A 14,518-nucleotide genomic window follows, 5' to 3' on the forward strand; every position below is an offset into this window, starting at 1 on the left:
AGTGTGGGTCAGGTCCAGTACAGTGTGGGTCAGGTCCAGTACAGTGTGGGTCAGGTCCAGTACAGGGAGGTTCAGGTCCAGTACAGGTGGTCAGGTCCAGTACAGGGTGGGTCAGGGTGGGTCAGGTCAGTACAGTGTGGGTCAGGTCCAGTACAGGGTGGGTCAGGGTCCAGTACAGGGTGGGTCAGGTCCAGTACAGGGTGGGTCAGGTCCAGTACAGGGTGGGTCAGGTCCAGTACAGGGTGGTCAGGTCCACTTCACAGGGTGGGTCAGGTCCACTACAGGGTGGGTCAGGGGTCCAGTACAGGGAGGTCAGTACAGGGAGGTTCAGGTCCAGTACAGGGTGGGTCTGGTCCAGTACAGGGTTGTCCAGGTCCAGTACAGTGTGGGGTCAGGTCCAGTACAGGGTGGGTCAGGTCCAGTACAGTGTGGGTCAGGTCCAGTACAGGTGGGTTCAGGTCCAGTACAGGGAGGTTCAGGTCCAGTACAGGGTGGTCCAGTACAGTGTGGGTCAGGTCCAGTACAGGGTGGTCCAGTACAGGTCCAGTCCAGTACAGGGTGGGTCAGGTCCAGTACAGGGTGGTTCAGGTCCAGTACAGTGTGGTTCAGGTCCAGTACAGGGTGGGTCAGGTCCAGTACAGTGTGGGTCCAGGTCCAGTACAGTGGGGTCCAGTACAGGGTGGGTCAGGTCCAGTACAGGGTGGGTCAGGTCCAGTACAGGGTTGGGTCCAGTACAGGGAGGTTCAGTAGTACAGGGTTTCAGGTCCAGTACAGGGTGGGTCAGGTCCAGTACAGGGGTTGGTCCAGTACAGGGAGGTTCCAGTACAGGGAGGTCCAGTACAGGGTGGTCCAGTACAGGGAGGTCCAGGTCCAGTACAGGGGGTCCGGGTACAGGGAGGTGGTCCAGTACAGGGTTGTCCAGGTCCAGTACAGGGAGGTTCCCAGTACAGGGAGGTCCAGTACAGGGTGGGTGGTCCAGTACAGGGTGGGTCAGGTCAGTACAGGGAGGTTCAGGTCCAGTACAGGGTCAGTACAGGGTGGGTCCAGTACAGGGTGGGTCAGGTCCAGTACAGGGTGGGTCAGGTCCAGTACAGGGTTGTCCAGGTCCAGTACAGGGAGGTTCAGGTCCAGTACAGGGGTTGGTCCAGTACAGGGTGGGTGTCCAGTACAGGTTCAGGTCCAGTACAGGGTTCAGGTCCAGTACAGGTCCAGTACAGGGTGGTTCAGGTCCAGTACAGGGTGGTTCAGGTCCAGTACAGGGTGGTCCAGTACAGGTGTACAGGGAGGTTCAGGTCCAGTACAGGGTGGGTCAGGTCCAGTACAGGGAGGTTCAGGTCAGTACAGGGAGGTGGTTCAGGTCCAGTACAGGTGGTTCAGGTCCAGTACAGGGTGGGTCAGGTCCAGTACAGTGTGGGTCAGGTCCAGTACAGGGTGGGTCAGGTCCAGTACAGGGTGGGTCAGGTCCAGTACAGGGAGGTTCAGGTCCAGTACAGGGTGGTCCAGTACAGGGAGGTGTCCAGTACAGTCCAGTACAGGGGTCAGTACAGGTTCAGTACAGGGTGGGTCAGGTCCAGTACAGGGTTGTCCAGGTCCAGTACAGGGAGTACAGGTTACAGGTCCAGTACAGGGTGGTCCAGTACAGGGTGGTTCAGGTCCAGTACAGGGAGGTTCAGGTCCAGTACAGTGTGGGTCAGGGTACAGGGTGGGTCAGGTCCAGTACAGGGAGGTTCAGGTCCAGTACAGGGAGGTTCAGGTCCAGTACAGGGTGGGTCAGGTCCAGTACAGGTCCAGTACAGGGTGGGTCAGGTCCAGTACAGGGTGGGTCAGGTCCAGTACAGGGTGGGTCAGGTCCAGTACAGGGTGGTCAGGTCAGTACAGGGTGGTCCAGGGGTGGTCCAGTACAGGGTGGGTCCGGTCCAGTACAGGGTGGGTCAGGTCCAGGGGTCAGTACAGGGTGGGTCCAGGTCCAGTACAGGGTGGTCCAGTACAGGGTGGTCCAGTACAGGGTGGTCCAGTACAGGGTGGTCCAGTACAGGGTGGTCCAGTACAGGGTGGGTCAGTACAGGGTGGGTCAGGTCCAGTACAGGGTGGTCAGGTCAGGTCCAGTACAGGGTTGTCCAGGTCCAGTACAGGGTGGTTCAGGTCCAGTACAAGGTTGTCCAGTACAGGGTGGTCCAGTACAGGGTGGGTCAGGTCCAGCACAGGGTGGTTCAGGTCCAGTACAGGGTTGTCCAGGTCCAGTACAGGGTGGGTCAGGTCAGTACAGGGTTCAGTACAGGGTGGTCCAGGTCCAGTACAGGGTGGGTCAGGTCCAGTACAGGGAGGTCCAGGGGTCCAGTACAGGGTTGTCCAGGTCCAGTACAGGGTGGGTCAGGTTCAGGTCCAGTACAGGGTTGTTCAGGGTCCAGTACAGTGTGGGTTCGGTCCAGTACAGGTGGTAGTACAGGGTTGTCAGGTCCAGTACAGGGAGGTTCAGGGGTCCAGTACAGGGTGGGTCAGGTCCAGGTCAGTACAGGGTGGGGAGGTTCAGGTCCAGTACAGGGAGGTCCAGTACAGGGTGGTCAGTACAGGGTGGGTCCAGGTCCAGTACAGGGAGGTTCAGGTCCAGTACAGGGTGGTTCAGGTCCAGTACAGGGAGGTTCAGGTCCAGTACAGGGTCCAGTACAGGGAGGTTCAGGTTCAGGTACAGGGTGTCCCAGTACAGGGTGGGTCAGGTCCAGTACAGGGTGGGTCAGGTCAGTACAGGGTGGTCAGTACAGGGTGGTCCAGGTCCAGTACAAGTTGTCAGGCCATGAATGTTTGTGACTCTTTTCCTATAGCTAAGATGAGTGTGATTACAAGACAACTTCTTGGTGCCATGATGGAAGAGGAGGTCATTTCCAGGTAGTGTAATTTCTATACATACGTAACTATATTATTCTCTATGTAACTATATTATTCTCTATACATACAGTGGGGCAAAAAAGTATTTAGTCAGCAACCAATTGTGCCTCTTGAGAGAGAGGCCTGTAATTTCATCATGGTACACTTCAACTATGACAGACAAAATGAGAAAAAATCCAGAAAATCACATTGTAGGATTTTTAATGAATTTATTTGCAAATTATGGTGGAAAATAAGTATTTGGTCACCTACAAACAAGCAAGATTTCTGGCTCTCACAGACCTGTAACTTCTTCTTTAAGAGGCTCCTCTGTCCTCCACTCGTTACCTGTATTAATGGCACCTGTTTGAACTTGTTATCAGTATAAAAGACACCTGTCCACAACCTCAGTCACACTACAAACTCCACTATGGCCAAGACCAAAGAGCTGTCAAAGGACACCAGAAACAAAATTGTAGACCTGCACCAGGCTGGGAAGACTGAATCTGCAATAGATAAGCAGCTTGGTTTGAAGAAATCAACTGTGGGAGCAATTATTAGGAAATGGAAGACATACAAGACCACTGATAATCTCCCTCGATCTGGGGCTCCACGCAAGATCTCACCCCGTGGGGTCAAAATGATCACAAGAAAGGTGAGCAAAAATCACAGAACCACACGGGGGGACCTAGTGAATGACCTGCAGGGAGTTGGGACCAAAGTAACAAAGCCTACCATCAGTAACACACTACGCCGCCAGGGACTCAAATCCTGCAGTGCCAGACGTGTCCCCCTGATTAAGCCAGTACATGTCCAGGCCCGTCTGAAGTTTGCTAGAGAGCATTTGGATGATCCAGAAGAAGATTGGGAGAATGTCATATGGTCAGATGAAACCAAAATATAACTTTTTGGTAAAAACTCAACTCGTTGTGTTTGGAGGACAAAGAATGCTGAGTTGCATCCAAAGAACACCATACCTACTGTGAAGCATGGGGGTGGAAACATCATGCTTTGGGGCTGTTTTTCTGCAAAGGGACCAGGACGACTGATCCGTGTAAAGGAAAGAATGAATGGGGCCATGTATCGTGAGATTTTGGGTGAAAACCTCCCATCAGCAAGGGCATTGAAGATGAAACGTGGCTGGGTCTTTCAGCATGACAATGATCCCAAACACACTGCCCGGGCAACGAAGGAGTGGCTTCGTAAAAAGCATTTTAAGGTCTTGGAGTGGCCTAGCCAGTCTCCAGATCTCAACCCCATAGAAAATCTTTGGAGAGAGTTGAAAGTCCGTGTTGCCCAGCAACAGCACCAAAACATCACTGCTCTAGAGGAGATCTGCATGGAGGAATGGGCCAAAATACCAGCAACAGTGTGTGAAAACCTTGTGAAGACTTACAGAAAACGTTTGACCTCTGTCATTGCCAACAAAGGGTATATAACAAAGTATTGAGAAACTTTTGTTATTGACCAAATACTTATTTTCCACCATAATTTGCAAATAAATTCATAAAAAATCCTACCATGTGATTTTCTGGAAGTGTACCTATGATGAAAATTACAGGCTTCATCTTTTTAAGTGGGAGAACTTGCACAATTGGTGGCTGACGAAATACTTTTTTGCCCCACTGTATGTAACTATATTATTCTCTATACATATGTAACTATTATTCTCTATACATATGTAACTATATTATTCTCTATACATATGTAACTATATTATTCTCTATACATATGTAACTATAGTTTCTCCAGTTTACATATGTAACTATATTATTGGCCTCTATGAGCATAGTAACTATATTATTCTCTATCTATGTAACTATATTATTCTCTATACCAGGTATGTAACTTATTTTTCCTATACATATGTAACTATATTATTCCCTATACATATATATGTAACTATATTATTCTCTATACATATTTGGGACAATGATAGTTTCAATCCAGTTTACAGATGTTTTTGCTGTTAAAAGGTTGGCCCTGATGGCCCAGAACAGTTTGTGAAGCTGGGGATCTGTTCCCAGATCAGTTTGTGATGTCTCCAGAAAGCCCTACTGGTCCCAGATCAGTTTGTGCTTTTCCCATCAACTCTGGTCCCAGATCAGTTTGTGCTGTCTCCACAAACCCCTACTGGTCCCAGATCAGTTTGTGCTGTCTCCACAAACCCCTACTGGTCCCAGATCAGTTTGTGCTGTCTCCACAAACTCCTACTGGTCCCAGATCAGTTTGTGCTGTCTCCACAAACTCCTACTGGTCCCAGATCAGTTTGTGCTGTCTCCACAAACCCCTACTGGTCCCAGATCAGTTTGTGCTGTCTCCACAAACCCCCTACTGTATGGTCACTGACGTGATGCTTGCAATCCCAAGGTTGTGGGTTCAATTCCCACAGAGATCACATGTACTAAAAACGTATACACTCACTATGCTGAAGGTGTCTGGATAAGAGCAGCTGCTTCGTGACATAATGTTAGCACTGCTACGTGACATAATGTTAGCACTGCTACGTGACATAATGTTAGCACTGCTACGTGACATAATGTTAGCACTGCTACGTGACATAATGTTAGCACTGCTACGTGACATAATGTTAGCACTGCTACGTGACATAATGTTAGCACTGCTACGTGACATAATGTTAGCACTGCTACGTGACATAATGTTAGCACTGCTACGTGACATAATGTTAGCACTGCTACGTGACATAATGTTAGCACTGCTACGTGACATAATGTTAGCACTGCTACGTGACATAATGTTAGCACTGCTACGTGACATAATGTTAGCACTGCTACGTGACATAGAATGTGTGACAGAATGTTAGCACTGCTACGTGACAGAATGTTAGCAATGCTACGTGACATAATGTTAGCAATGCTACGTGACATAATGTTAGCAATGCAGAATGTTAGCACTGCTACGTGACGTGACATAATGTTAGCAATGCTACGTAAGGATTCACATGGCCATTCTGCCCCAATGTTAGGAATAAACCTTACTGAGTGTTTAGAAAATAGACATCTCTGTTTCACACGGTGATCATTTGACATCCAAGGCTGAATTAAGGTGTTGGTTGGTCTGTCTGACACTGGTTGGTTGGTCTGTCTGACAGGTTGGTTGGTCTGTCTTACGCTGGTTGGTTGGTCGTCTGACGCTGGTTGGTTGGTCTGTCTGACGCTGGTTGGTTGGTCTGTCTGACGCTGGTTGGTTGGTCGGTCTGACGCTGGTTGGTTGGTCGGTCTGACGCTGGTTGGTTGGTCGGTCTGACGCTGGTTGGTTGGTCGGTCTGACGCTGGTTGGTTGGTCGGTCTGGCTGGTTGGTTGGTCGGTCTGACGCTGGTTGGTTGGTCGGTCTGACGCTGGTTGGTTGGTCTGTCTGACGCTGGTTGGTTGGTCTGTCTGACGCTGGTTGGTTGGTCGGTCTGACGCTGGTTGGTTGGTCGGTCTGACGCTGGTTGGTTGGTCGGTCTGACTGGTTGGTTGGTCGGTCTGGCTGGTTGGTTGGTCGGTCTGACGCTGGTTGGTTGGTCGGTCTGACAGAATTGGTTGGTCGGTCTGACGCTGGTTGGTTGGTCTGACGCTGACGCTGGTTGGTTGGTCTGTCTGACGCTGGTTGGTTGGTTGGTCTGTCTGACGCTGGTTGGTTGGTTGGTCGGTCTGACGCTGGTTGGTTGGTTGGTCGGTCTGACGCTGGTTGGTTGGTTGGTCGGTCTGACGCTGGTTGGTTGGTTGGTCGGTCTGACGCTGGTTGGTTGGTTGGTCGGTCTGACGCTGGTTGGTTGGTTGGTCGGTCTGACGCTGGTTGGTTGGTCGGTCTGACGCTGGTTGGTTGGTCGGTCTGACGCTGGTTGGTTGGTCGGTCCGACGCTGGTTGGTTGGTCGGTCCGGCGCTGGTTGGTTGGTCGGTCCGGCTGGTTGGTTGGTCGGTCCGGCTGGTTGGTTGGTCGGTCCGACGCTGGTTGGTTGGTCTGTCTTACGCTGGTTGGTTGGTCTGTCTTACGCTGGTTGGTTGGTCTGTCTGGCTGGTTGGTTGGTCTGTCTGGCTGGTTGGTTGGTCTGTCTGGCTGGTTGGTTGGTCTGTCTGACGCTGGTTGGTTGGTCTGTCTGACGCTGGTTGGTTGGTCTGGCTGGCTGGTTGGTTGGTCTGGCTGACGCTGGTTGGTTGGTCTGGCTGACGCTGGTTGGTTGGTCTGGCTGACGCTGGTTGGTTGGTCTGGCTGACGCTGGTTGGTTGGTCTTTCTGACGCTGGTTGGTTGGTCTGTCCGACGCTGGTTGGTTGGTCTGTCTGACGCTGGTTGGTTGGTCTGTCTGACGCGGTTGGTTGGTTGGTTGGTTGGTCTGTCTGACGCTGGTTGGTTGGTCTGTCTGACGCTGGTTGGTTGGTTGGTCTGTCTGACGCTGGTTGGTTGGTTGGTCTGTCTGACGCTGGTTGGTTGGTTGGTCTGTCTGACGCTGGTTGGTTGGTTGGTCTGTCTGACGCTGGTTGGTTGGTTTGTCTGACGCCGGTTGGTTGGTCTGTCTGACGCCGGTTGGTTGGTCTGTCTGTCTGGTCGTTGGTTGGTTGTCTGTCTGACGCTGGTTGGTTGGTCTGTCTGACGCCGGCTGGTTGGTTGGTTGGTCTGTCTGACGCCACTGGTTGGTTGGTTGGTCTGTCTGACGCCGGCTGGTTGGTTGGTCTGTCTGACGCTGGTTGGTTGGTCTGTCTGACGCCGGCTGGTTGGTTGGTCTGTCTTACGCTGGTTGGTTGGTCGGTCTGACGCTGGTTGGTTGGTCTGTCTTACGCTGGTTGGTTGGTCGGTCTGACGCTGGTTGGTTGGTCTGTCTGACGCTGGTTGGTTGGTCTGTCTGACGCTGGTTGGTTGGTCGGTCTGGCTGGTTGGTTGGTCGGTCTGACGCTGGTTGGTTGGTCGGTCCGACGCTGGTTGGTTGGTCGGTCTGACGCTGGTTGGTTCGGTCTGACGCTGGTTGGTTGGTCGGTCTGACGCTGGTTGGTTGGTCGGTCTGACGCTGGTTGGTTGGTCGGTCTGACTGGTTGGTTGGTCGGTCTGACGCTGGTTGGTTGGTCGGTCTGACGCTGGTTGGTTGGTCGGTCTGGCGCTGGTTGGTTGGTCGGTCTGACGCTGGTTGCACTGGTCGGTCTGACGCTGGTTGGTTGGTCGGTCTGACGCTGGTTGGTTGGTCGGTCTGACGCTGGTTGGTTGGTCGGTCTGACGCTGGTTGGTTGGTCGGTCTGGCTGGTTGGTTGGTCGGTCTGACGCTGGTTGGTTGGTCGGTCTGACGCTGGTTGGTTGGTCTTTCTGACGCTGGTTGGTTGGTCTTTCTGACGCTGGTTGGCTGGTCTTTCTGACGCTGGTTGGTTGGTCTGTCCGTCGCTGGTTGGTTGGTCTGTCCGACGCTGGTTGGTTGGTCTGTCCGACGCTGGTTGGTTGGTCTGTCCGACGCTGGTTGGTTGGTCTGTCTGACGTTGGTTGGTTGGTCTGTCTGACGCCGGTTGGTTGGTTGGTTGGTCTGTCCGACGCTGGTTGGTTGGTCTTTCTGACGCTGGTTGGTTGGTCTTTCTGACGCTGGTTGGTTGGTCTTTCTGACGCTGGTTGGTTGGTCTGTCCGACGCTGGTTGGTCTGTCGGCGCTGGTTGGTTGGTCTGTCCGACGCTGGTTGGTTGGTCTGTCTGACGTTGGTTGGTTGGTCTGTCTGACGCCGGTTGGTTGGTTGGTGGTCTGTCTGACGCCGGTTGGTTGGTTGGTTGGTCTGTCCGACGCTGGTTGGTTGGTCTGTCCGACGCTGGTTGGTTGGTCTGTCTGACGCTGGTTGGTTGGTTGGTCTGTCTGACGCTGGTTGGTTGGTCTGTCTGACGCCGGTTGGTTGGTTGGTTGGTCTGTCTGACGCTGGTTGGTTGGTCTGTCTGGACGCTGGTTGGTTGGTCTGTCTGACGCTGGTTGGTTGGTTGGTCTGTCTGACGCTGGTTGGTTGGTTGGTCTGTCTGACGCTGGTTGGTTGGTTGGTCTGTCTGACGCTGGTTGGTTGGTTTGTCGACGCTGGTTGGTTGGTTTGTCTGACGCCGGTTGGTTGGTTGGTTTGTCTGACGCCGGTTGGTTGGTCTGTCTGACGCTGGTTGGTTGGTCTGTCTGACGCTGGTTGGTTGGTTGGTCTGTCTGACGCTGGTTGGTTGGTTGGTCTGTCTGACGCTGGTTGGTTGGTTGGTCTGACGCTGGTTGGTTGGTCTGTCTGACGCTGGTTGGTTGGTCTGTCTGACGCTGGTTGGTTGGTCTGTCTGACGCTGGTTGGTTGGTTGGTCTGTCTGACGCTGGTTGGTTGGTTGGTCTGTCTGACGCTGGTTGGTTGGTTGTCTGTCTGACGCTGGTTGGTTGGTCTGTCTGACGCTGGTTGGTTGGTTTGTCTGACGCTGGTTGGTTGGTTTGTCTGACGCCGGTTGGTTGGTTGGTTTGTCTGACGCCGGTTGGTTGGTCTGTCTGACGCCGGTTGGTTGGTCTGTCTGACGCCGGTTGGTTGGTTGTCTGTCTGACGCCGGTTGGTTGGTTGGTCTGTCTGACGCTGGTTGGTTGGTTGGTCTGTCTGACGCTGGTTGGTTGGTTGGTCTGTCTGACGCTGGTTGGTTGGTTGGTTGGTCTGTCTGACGCTGGTTGGTTGGTTTGTCTGACGCCGGTTGGTTGGTCTGTCTGACGCCGGTTGGTTGGTCTGTCTGACGCTTGGTTGGTCTGTCTGACGCCGGTTGGTTGGTCTGTCTGACGCCGGTTGGTTGGTCTGTCTGACGCCGGTTGGTTGGTCTGTCTGACGCTGGTTGGCTTGGTCTGTCTGACGCCGGTTGGTTGGTCTGTCTTTGGTTGGTCTGTCTGACGCCGGTTGGTTGGTCTGTCTGACGCCGGTTGGTTGGTTTGTCTGTCTGACGCCGTGGTTGGTTGGTCTGTCTGACGCCGGTTGGTTGGTCTGTCTGACGCCGGTTGGTTGGTTGGTCTGTCTGACGCCGGTTGGTTGGTTGGTCTGTCTGACGCTGGTTGGTTGGTTGGTCTGTCTGACGCTGGTTGGTGGTTGGTCTGTCTGACGCTGGTTGGTTGGTTGGTCTGTCTGACGCTGGTTGGTTGGTTGGTCTGTCTGACGCTGGTTGGTTGGTTTGTCTGACGCTGGTTGGTCTGTCTGACGCCGCGGTTGGTTGGTCTGTCTGACGCCTTGGTTGGTCTGTCTGACGCCGGTTGGTTGGTCTGTCTGACGCCGGTTGGTTGGTCTGTCTGACGCCGGTTGGTTGGTCTGTCTGACGCCGGTTGGTTGGTCTGTCTGACGCCGGTTGGTTGGTCTGTCTGTCTGACGCCGGTTGGTTGGTCTGTCTGTCTGACGCCGGTTGGTTGGTCTGTCTGACGCCGGTTGGTTGGTCTGTCTGACGCCGGTTGGTTGGTCTGTCTGACGCCGGTTGGTTGGTCTGTCTGACGCCGGTTGGTTGGTCTGTCTGACGCCGGTTGGTTGGTCTGTCTGACGTTGGTTGGTTGGTCTGTCTGACGCTGGTTGGTTGGTCTGTCTGACGCCGGCTGGTTGGTTGGTTGGTCTGTCTGACGCCGGCTGGTTGGTTGGTCTGTCTGACGCCGGCTGGTTGGTTGGTCTGTCTGACGCTGGTTGGTTGGTCTGTCTGACGCCGGCTGGTTGGTTGGTCTGTCTGACGCTGGTTGGTTGGTCGGTCTGACGCTGGTTGGTTGGTCGGTCTGACGCTGGTTGGTTGGTCGGTCTGACGCTGGTTGGTTGGTCGGTCTGACGCTGGTTGGTTGGTCGGTCTGACGCTGGTTGGTTGGTCGGTCTGACGCTGGTTGGTTGGTCGGTCTGACGCTGGTTGGTTGGTCGGTCTGACGCTGGTTGGTTGGTCGGTCTGACGCTGGTTGGTTGGTCGGTCTGACGCTGGTTGGTTGGTCGGTCTGACGCTGGTTGGTTGGTCGGTCTGACGCTGGTTGGTTGGTCGGTCTGGCTGGTTGGTTGGTCGGGTCTGACGCTGGTTGGTTGGTCGGTCTGACGCTGGTTGGTTGGTCGGTCTGACGCTGGTTGGTTGGTCGGTCTGACGCTGGTTGGTTGGTCGGTCTGACGCTGGTTGGTTGGTCGGTCTGACGCTGGTTGGTTGGTCGGTCCGACGCTGGTTGGTTGGTCGGTCCGACGCTGGTTGGTTGGTCGGTCCGGCTGGTTGGTTGGTCTGTCTGACGCTGGTTGGTTGGTTGGTCTGTCTGACGCCGGTTGGTTGGTTGGTCTGTCTGACGCCGGTTGGTTGGTTGGTTGGTCTGTCTGACGCTGGTTGGTTGGTCTGTCTGATGCTGGTTGGTTGGTCTGTCTGACGCTGGTTGGTTGGTTGGTCTGTCTGACGCTGGTTGGTTGGTTGGTCTGTCTGACGCTGGTTGGTTGGTCTGTCTGACGCTGGTTGGTTGGTTTGTCTGACGCTGGTTGGTTGGTTTGTCTGACGCCGGTTGGTTGGTTGGTTTGTCTGACGCCGGTTGGTTGGTCTGTCTGGACGCCGTTGGTTGGTCTGTCTGACGCCGGTTGGTTGGTCTGTCTGACGCTGGTTGGTTGGTTGTCTGTCTGACGCTGGTTGGTTGGTTGTCTGTCTGACGCTGGTTGGTTGGTTGTCTGTCTGACGCTGGTTGGTTGGTTGGTCTGTCTGACGCTGGTTGGTTGGTCTGTCTGACGCTGGTTGGTTGGTTGGTCTGTCTGACGCTGGTTGGTTGGTTGGTCTGTCTGACGCTGGTTGGTTGGTCTGTCTGACGCTGGTTGGTTGGTTTGTCTGACGCCGTTGGTTGGTTGGTTTGTCTGACGCCGGTTGGTTGGTTGGTTTGTCTGACGCCGGTTGGTTGGTCTGTCTGACGCTGGTTGGTTGGTCTGTCTGACGCTGGTTGGTTGGTTGGTCTGTCTACGCTGGTTGGTTGGTTGGTCTGTCTGACGCTGGTTGGTTGGTTGGTCTGTCTGACGCTGGTTGGTTGGTTGGTCTGTCTGACGCTGGTTGGTTGGTTGGTCTGTCTGACGCTGGTTGGTTGGTTGGTCTGTCTGACGCCGGTTGGTTGGTTTGTCTGACGCCGGTTGGTTGGTCTGTCTGACGCCGGTTGGTTGGTCTGTCTGACGCCGGTTGGTTGGTCTGTCTGACGCCGGTTGGTTGGTCTGTCTGACGCCGGTTGGTTGGTCTGTCTGACGCCGGTTGGTTGGTCTGTCTGACGCCGGTTGGTTGGTCTGTCTGACGCCGGTTGGTTGGTCTGTCTGACGCCGGTTGGTTGGTCTGTCTGACGCCGGTTGGTTGGTCTGTCTGACGCCGGTTGGTTGGTCTGTCTGACGCCGGTTGGTTGGTCTGTCTGACGCCGGTTGGTTGGTCTGTCTGACGCCGGTTGGTTGGTCTGTCTGACGCCGGTTGGTGGTCTGTCTGACGCCGGTTGGTTGGTCTGTCTGACGCTGGTTGGTTGGTCTGTCTGACGCCGGCTGGTTGGTTGGTTGGTCTGTCTGACGCCGGCTGGTTGGTTGGTCTGTCTGACGCCGGCTGGTTGGTTGGTCTGTCTGACGCCGGCTGGTTGGTTGGTCTGTCTGACGCCGGCTGGTTGGTTGGTCTGTCTGACGCTGGTTGGTTGTCTGTCTGACGCCGGCTGGTTGGTTGGTCTGACGCCGCTGGTTGGTTGGTCTGTCTGACGCTGGTTGGTTGGTCTGTCTGACGCTGGTTGGTTGGTCTGTCTGACGCTGGTTGGTTGGTCTGTCTGACGCTGGTTGGTTGGTTGTCCGACGCTGGTTGGTTGGTCTGTCTGACGCTGGTTGGTTGGTCTGTCTGACGCTGGTTGGTTGGTCTGTCTGACGCCGGTTGGTTGGTCTGTCTGACGCCGGTTGGTTGGTCTGTCTGACACCGGTTGGTTGGTCTGTCCGACGCCGGTTGGTTGGTCTGTCTGACGCCGGTTGGTTGGTCTGTCTGAGCCGTTGGTTGGTCTGTCTGACGCTGGTTGGTTGGTCTGTCTGGCTGTGTGACTTGTTCGTCTGTCTGCCGGCAGAGTGCTGGAGAGGAAGCAGAAGGAACAGAAAGAGGGTCTCCGACAGCCAGATAGAGGGGCTGACGTTCAAGGTGGAACACCTGCAGAACGAAAACAATCAGCTGCAGAAACTGTTCCAAGAAAAAATATCTGTCAACGACAGCATCGGCCAGGAAGTGACCAGGCTGAACCAGGAAAACATGGTCATACCGGAACTGAAGCAGACGGTGTCAGAGCTACAACGACATAAACAGGAACTGGAGGAGCAACTGGAGGAGCAGACCAGAGGGATGACAGGTAGACACAGTACACTACACCATCACTTCGGCCTCTAGGTTCGTGGTCATTGTTATCCAATCAGCTCAGGAAGTCAGGAACTCAGGAACTCAGGAAGTCATTACAAAAGCATTTTTCTCTTTTTATTTTTTAGAACAAATTGAGGAGATGTCAAAAAAGCTTCAAATGAATGTTGAAGAGGAAGCCACCCAACGCAGGTACGGTAGTATCCCAACGCAGGTACATATATATATATATGAAAGTACGGTAGTATCCCAACGCAGGTACATGTATATAGTACGGTAGTATCCCAACGCAGGTACGTATATATAGTACAGTAGTATCCCAACGCAGGTACGTGTATATATAGTACAGTAGTATCCCAACGCAGGTACATATATATAGTACAGTAGTATCCCAACGCAGGTACATATATATAGTACGGTAGTATCCCAACGCAGGTACGTATATATAGTACAGTAGTATCCCAACGCAGGTATATATATATAGTACAGTAGTATCCCAACGCAGGTACATATATATAGTACAGTAGTATCCCAACGCAGGTACATATATATAGTACAGTAGTATCCCAACGCAGGTACATGTATATAGTACGGTAGTATCCCAACGCAGGTACGTATATATAGTACAGTAGTATCCCAACGCAGGTATATATATATAGTACAGTAGTATCCCAACGCAGGTACATATATATAGTACAGTAGTATCCCAACGCAGGTACATATATATAGTACAGTAGTATCCCAACGCAGGTACATATATATATCTCGACATGTACAGTAGTATCCCAACGCAGGTACATGTATATGTACGGTAGTATCCCAACGCAGGTACGTATATATAGTACAGTAGTATCCCAACGCAGGTACATATATATAGTACAGTAGTATCCCAACGCAGGTATATATATATAGTACGGTAGTATCCCAACGCAGGTACGTATATATAGTACAGTAGTATCCCAACGCAGGTATATATATATAGTACAGTAGTATCCCAACGCAGGTACATATATATAGTACGGTAGTATCCCAACGCAGACGTATATATAGTACAGTAGTATCCCAACGCAGGTACACATATATATATATATAGATATAGATAGATAGATATAGATAGTATCCTCAAGCCCTGAAATCATATAACAATATTCCATTGTCTGCAGATGCTTTTATCCAAAGCGACATGCAGGACAGTGAGTGCATACATTTACACTGTGTGTATGTATGTATGTATATAATCCCAACGGGAATTGAACCCACAACCACTATCTCGACATGCTAGCACCACACCCTTACCAACTGAACCACACAAGACCACAATCAAGCCATCATTACTATTCTGATCACGACTGACCCCCTAACCTCTCTGT

The 14,518-nt window shown here is 52.9% G+C and overlaps 1 protein-coding gene across 1 annotated transcript in view; it reads left to right on the forward strand.

Annotated features, from left to right (window-relative positions):
• The window catches only part of LOC127908480 (unconventional myosin-Vc-like), a 106,317-nt gene that overhangs the window by 81,484 nt on the left and 10,315 nt on the right, over positions 1 to 14,518 (forward strand). Inside the window, 4 exon segments of the mRNA XM_052467043.1 lie at positions 2,820 to 2,883; positions 5,046 to 5,203; positions 12,868 to 13,143; positions 13,277 to 13,340. Coding sequence (XP_052323003.1) covers positions 2,820 to 2,883; positions 5,046 to 5,203; positions 12,868 to 13,143; positions 13,277 to 13,340 — 562 coding nt within the window.

The sequence above is a fragment of the Oncorhynchus keta genome, chromosome 17 (genome assembly GCF_023373465.1).
Source record: "Oncorhynchus keta strain PuntledgeMale-10-30-2019 chromosome 17, Oket_V2, whole genome shotgun sequence".
NCBI classification, from domain to species: domain Eukaryota; kingdom Metazoa; phylum Chordata; class Actinopteri; order Salmoniformes; family Salmonidae; genus Oncorhynchus; species Oncorhynchus keta.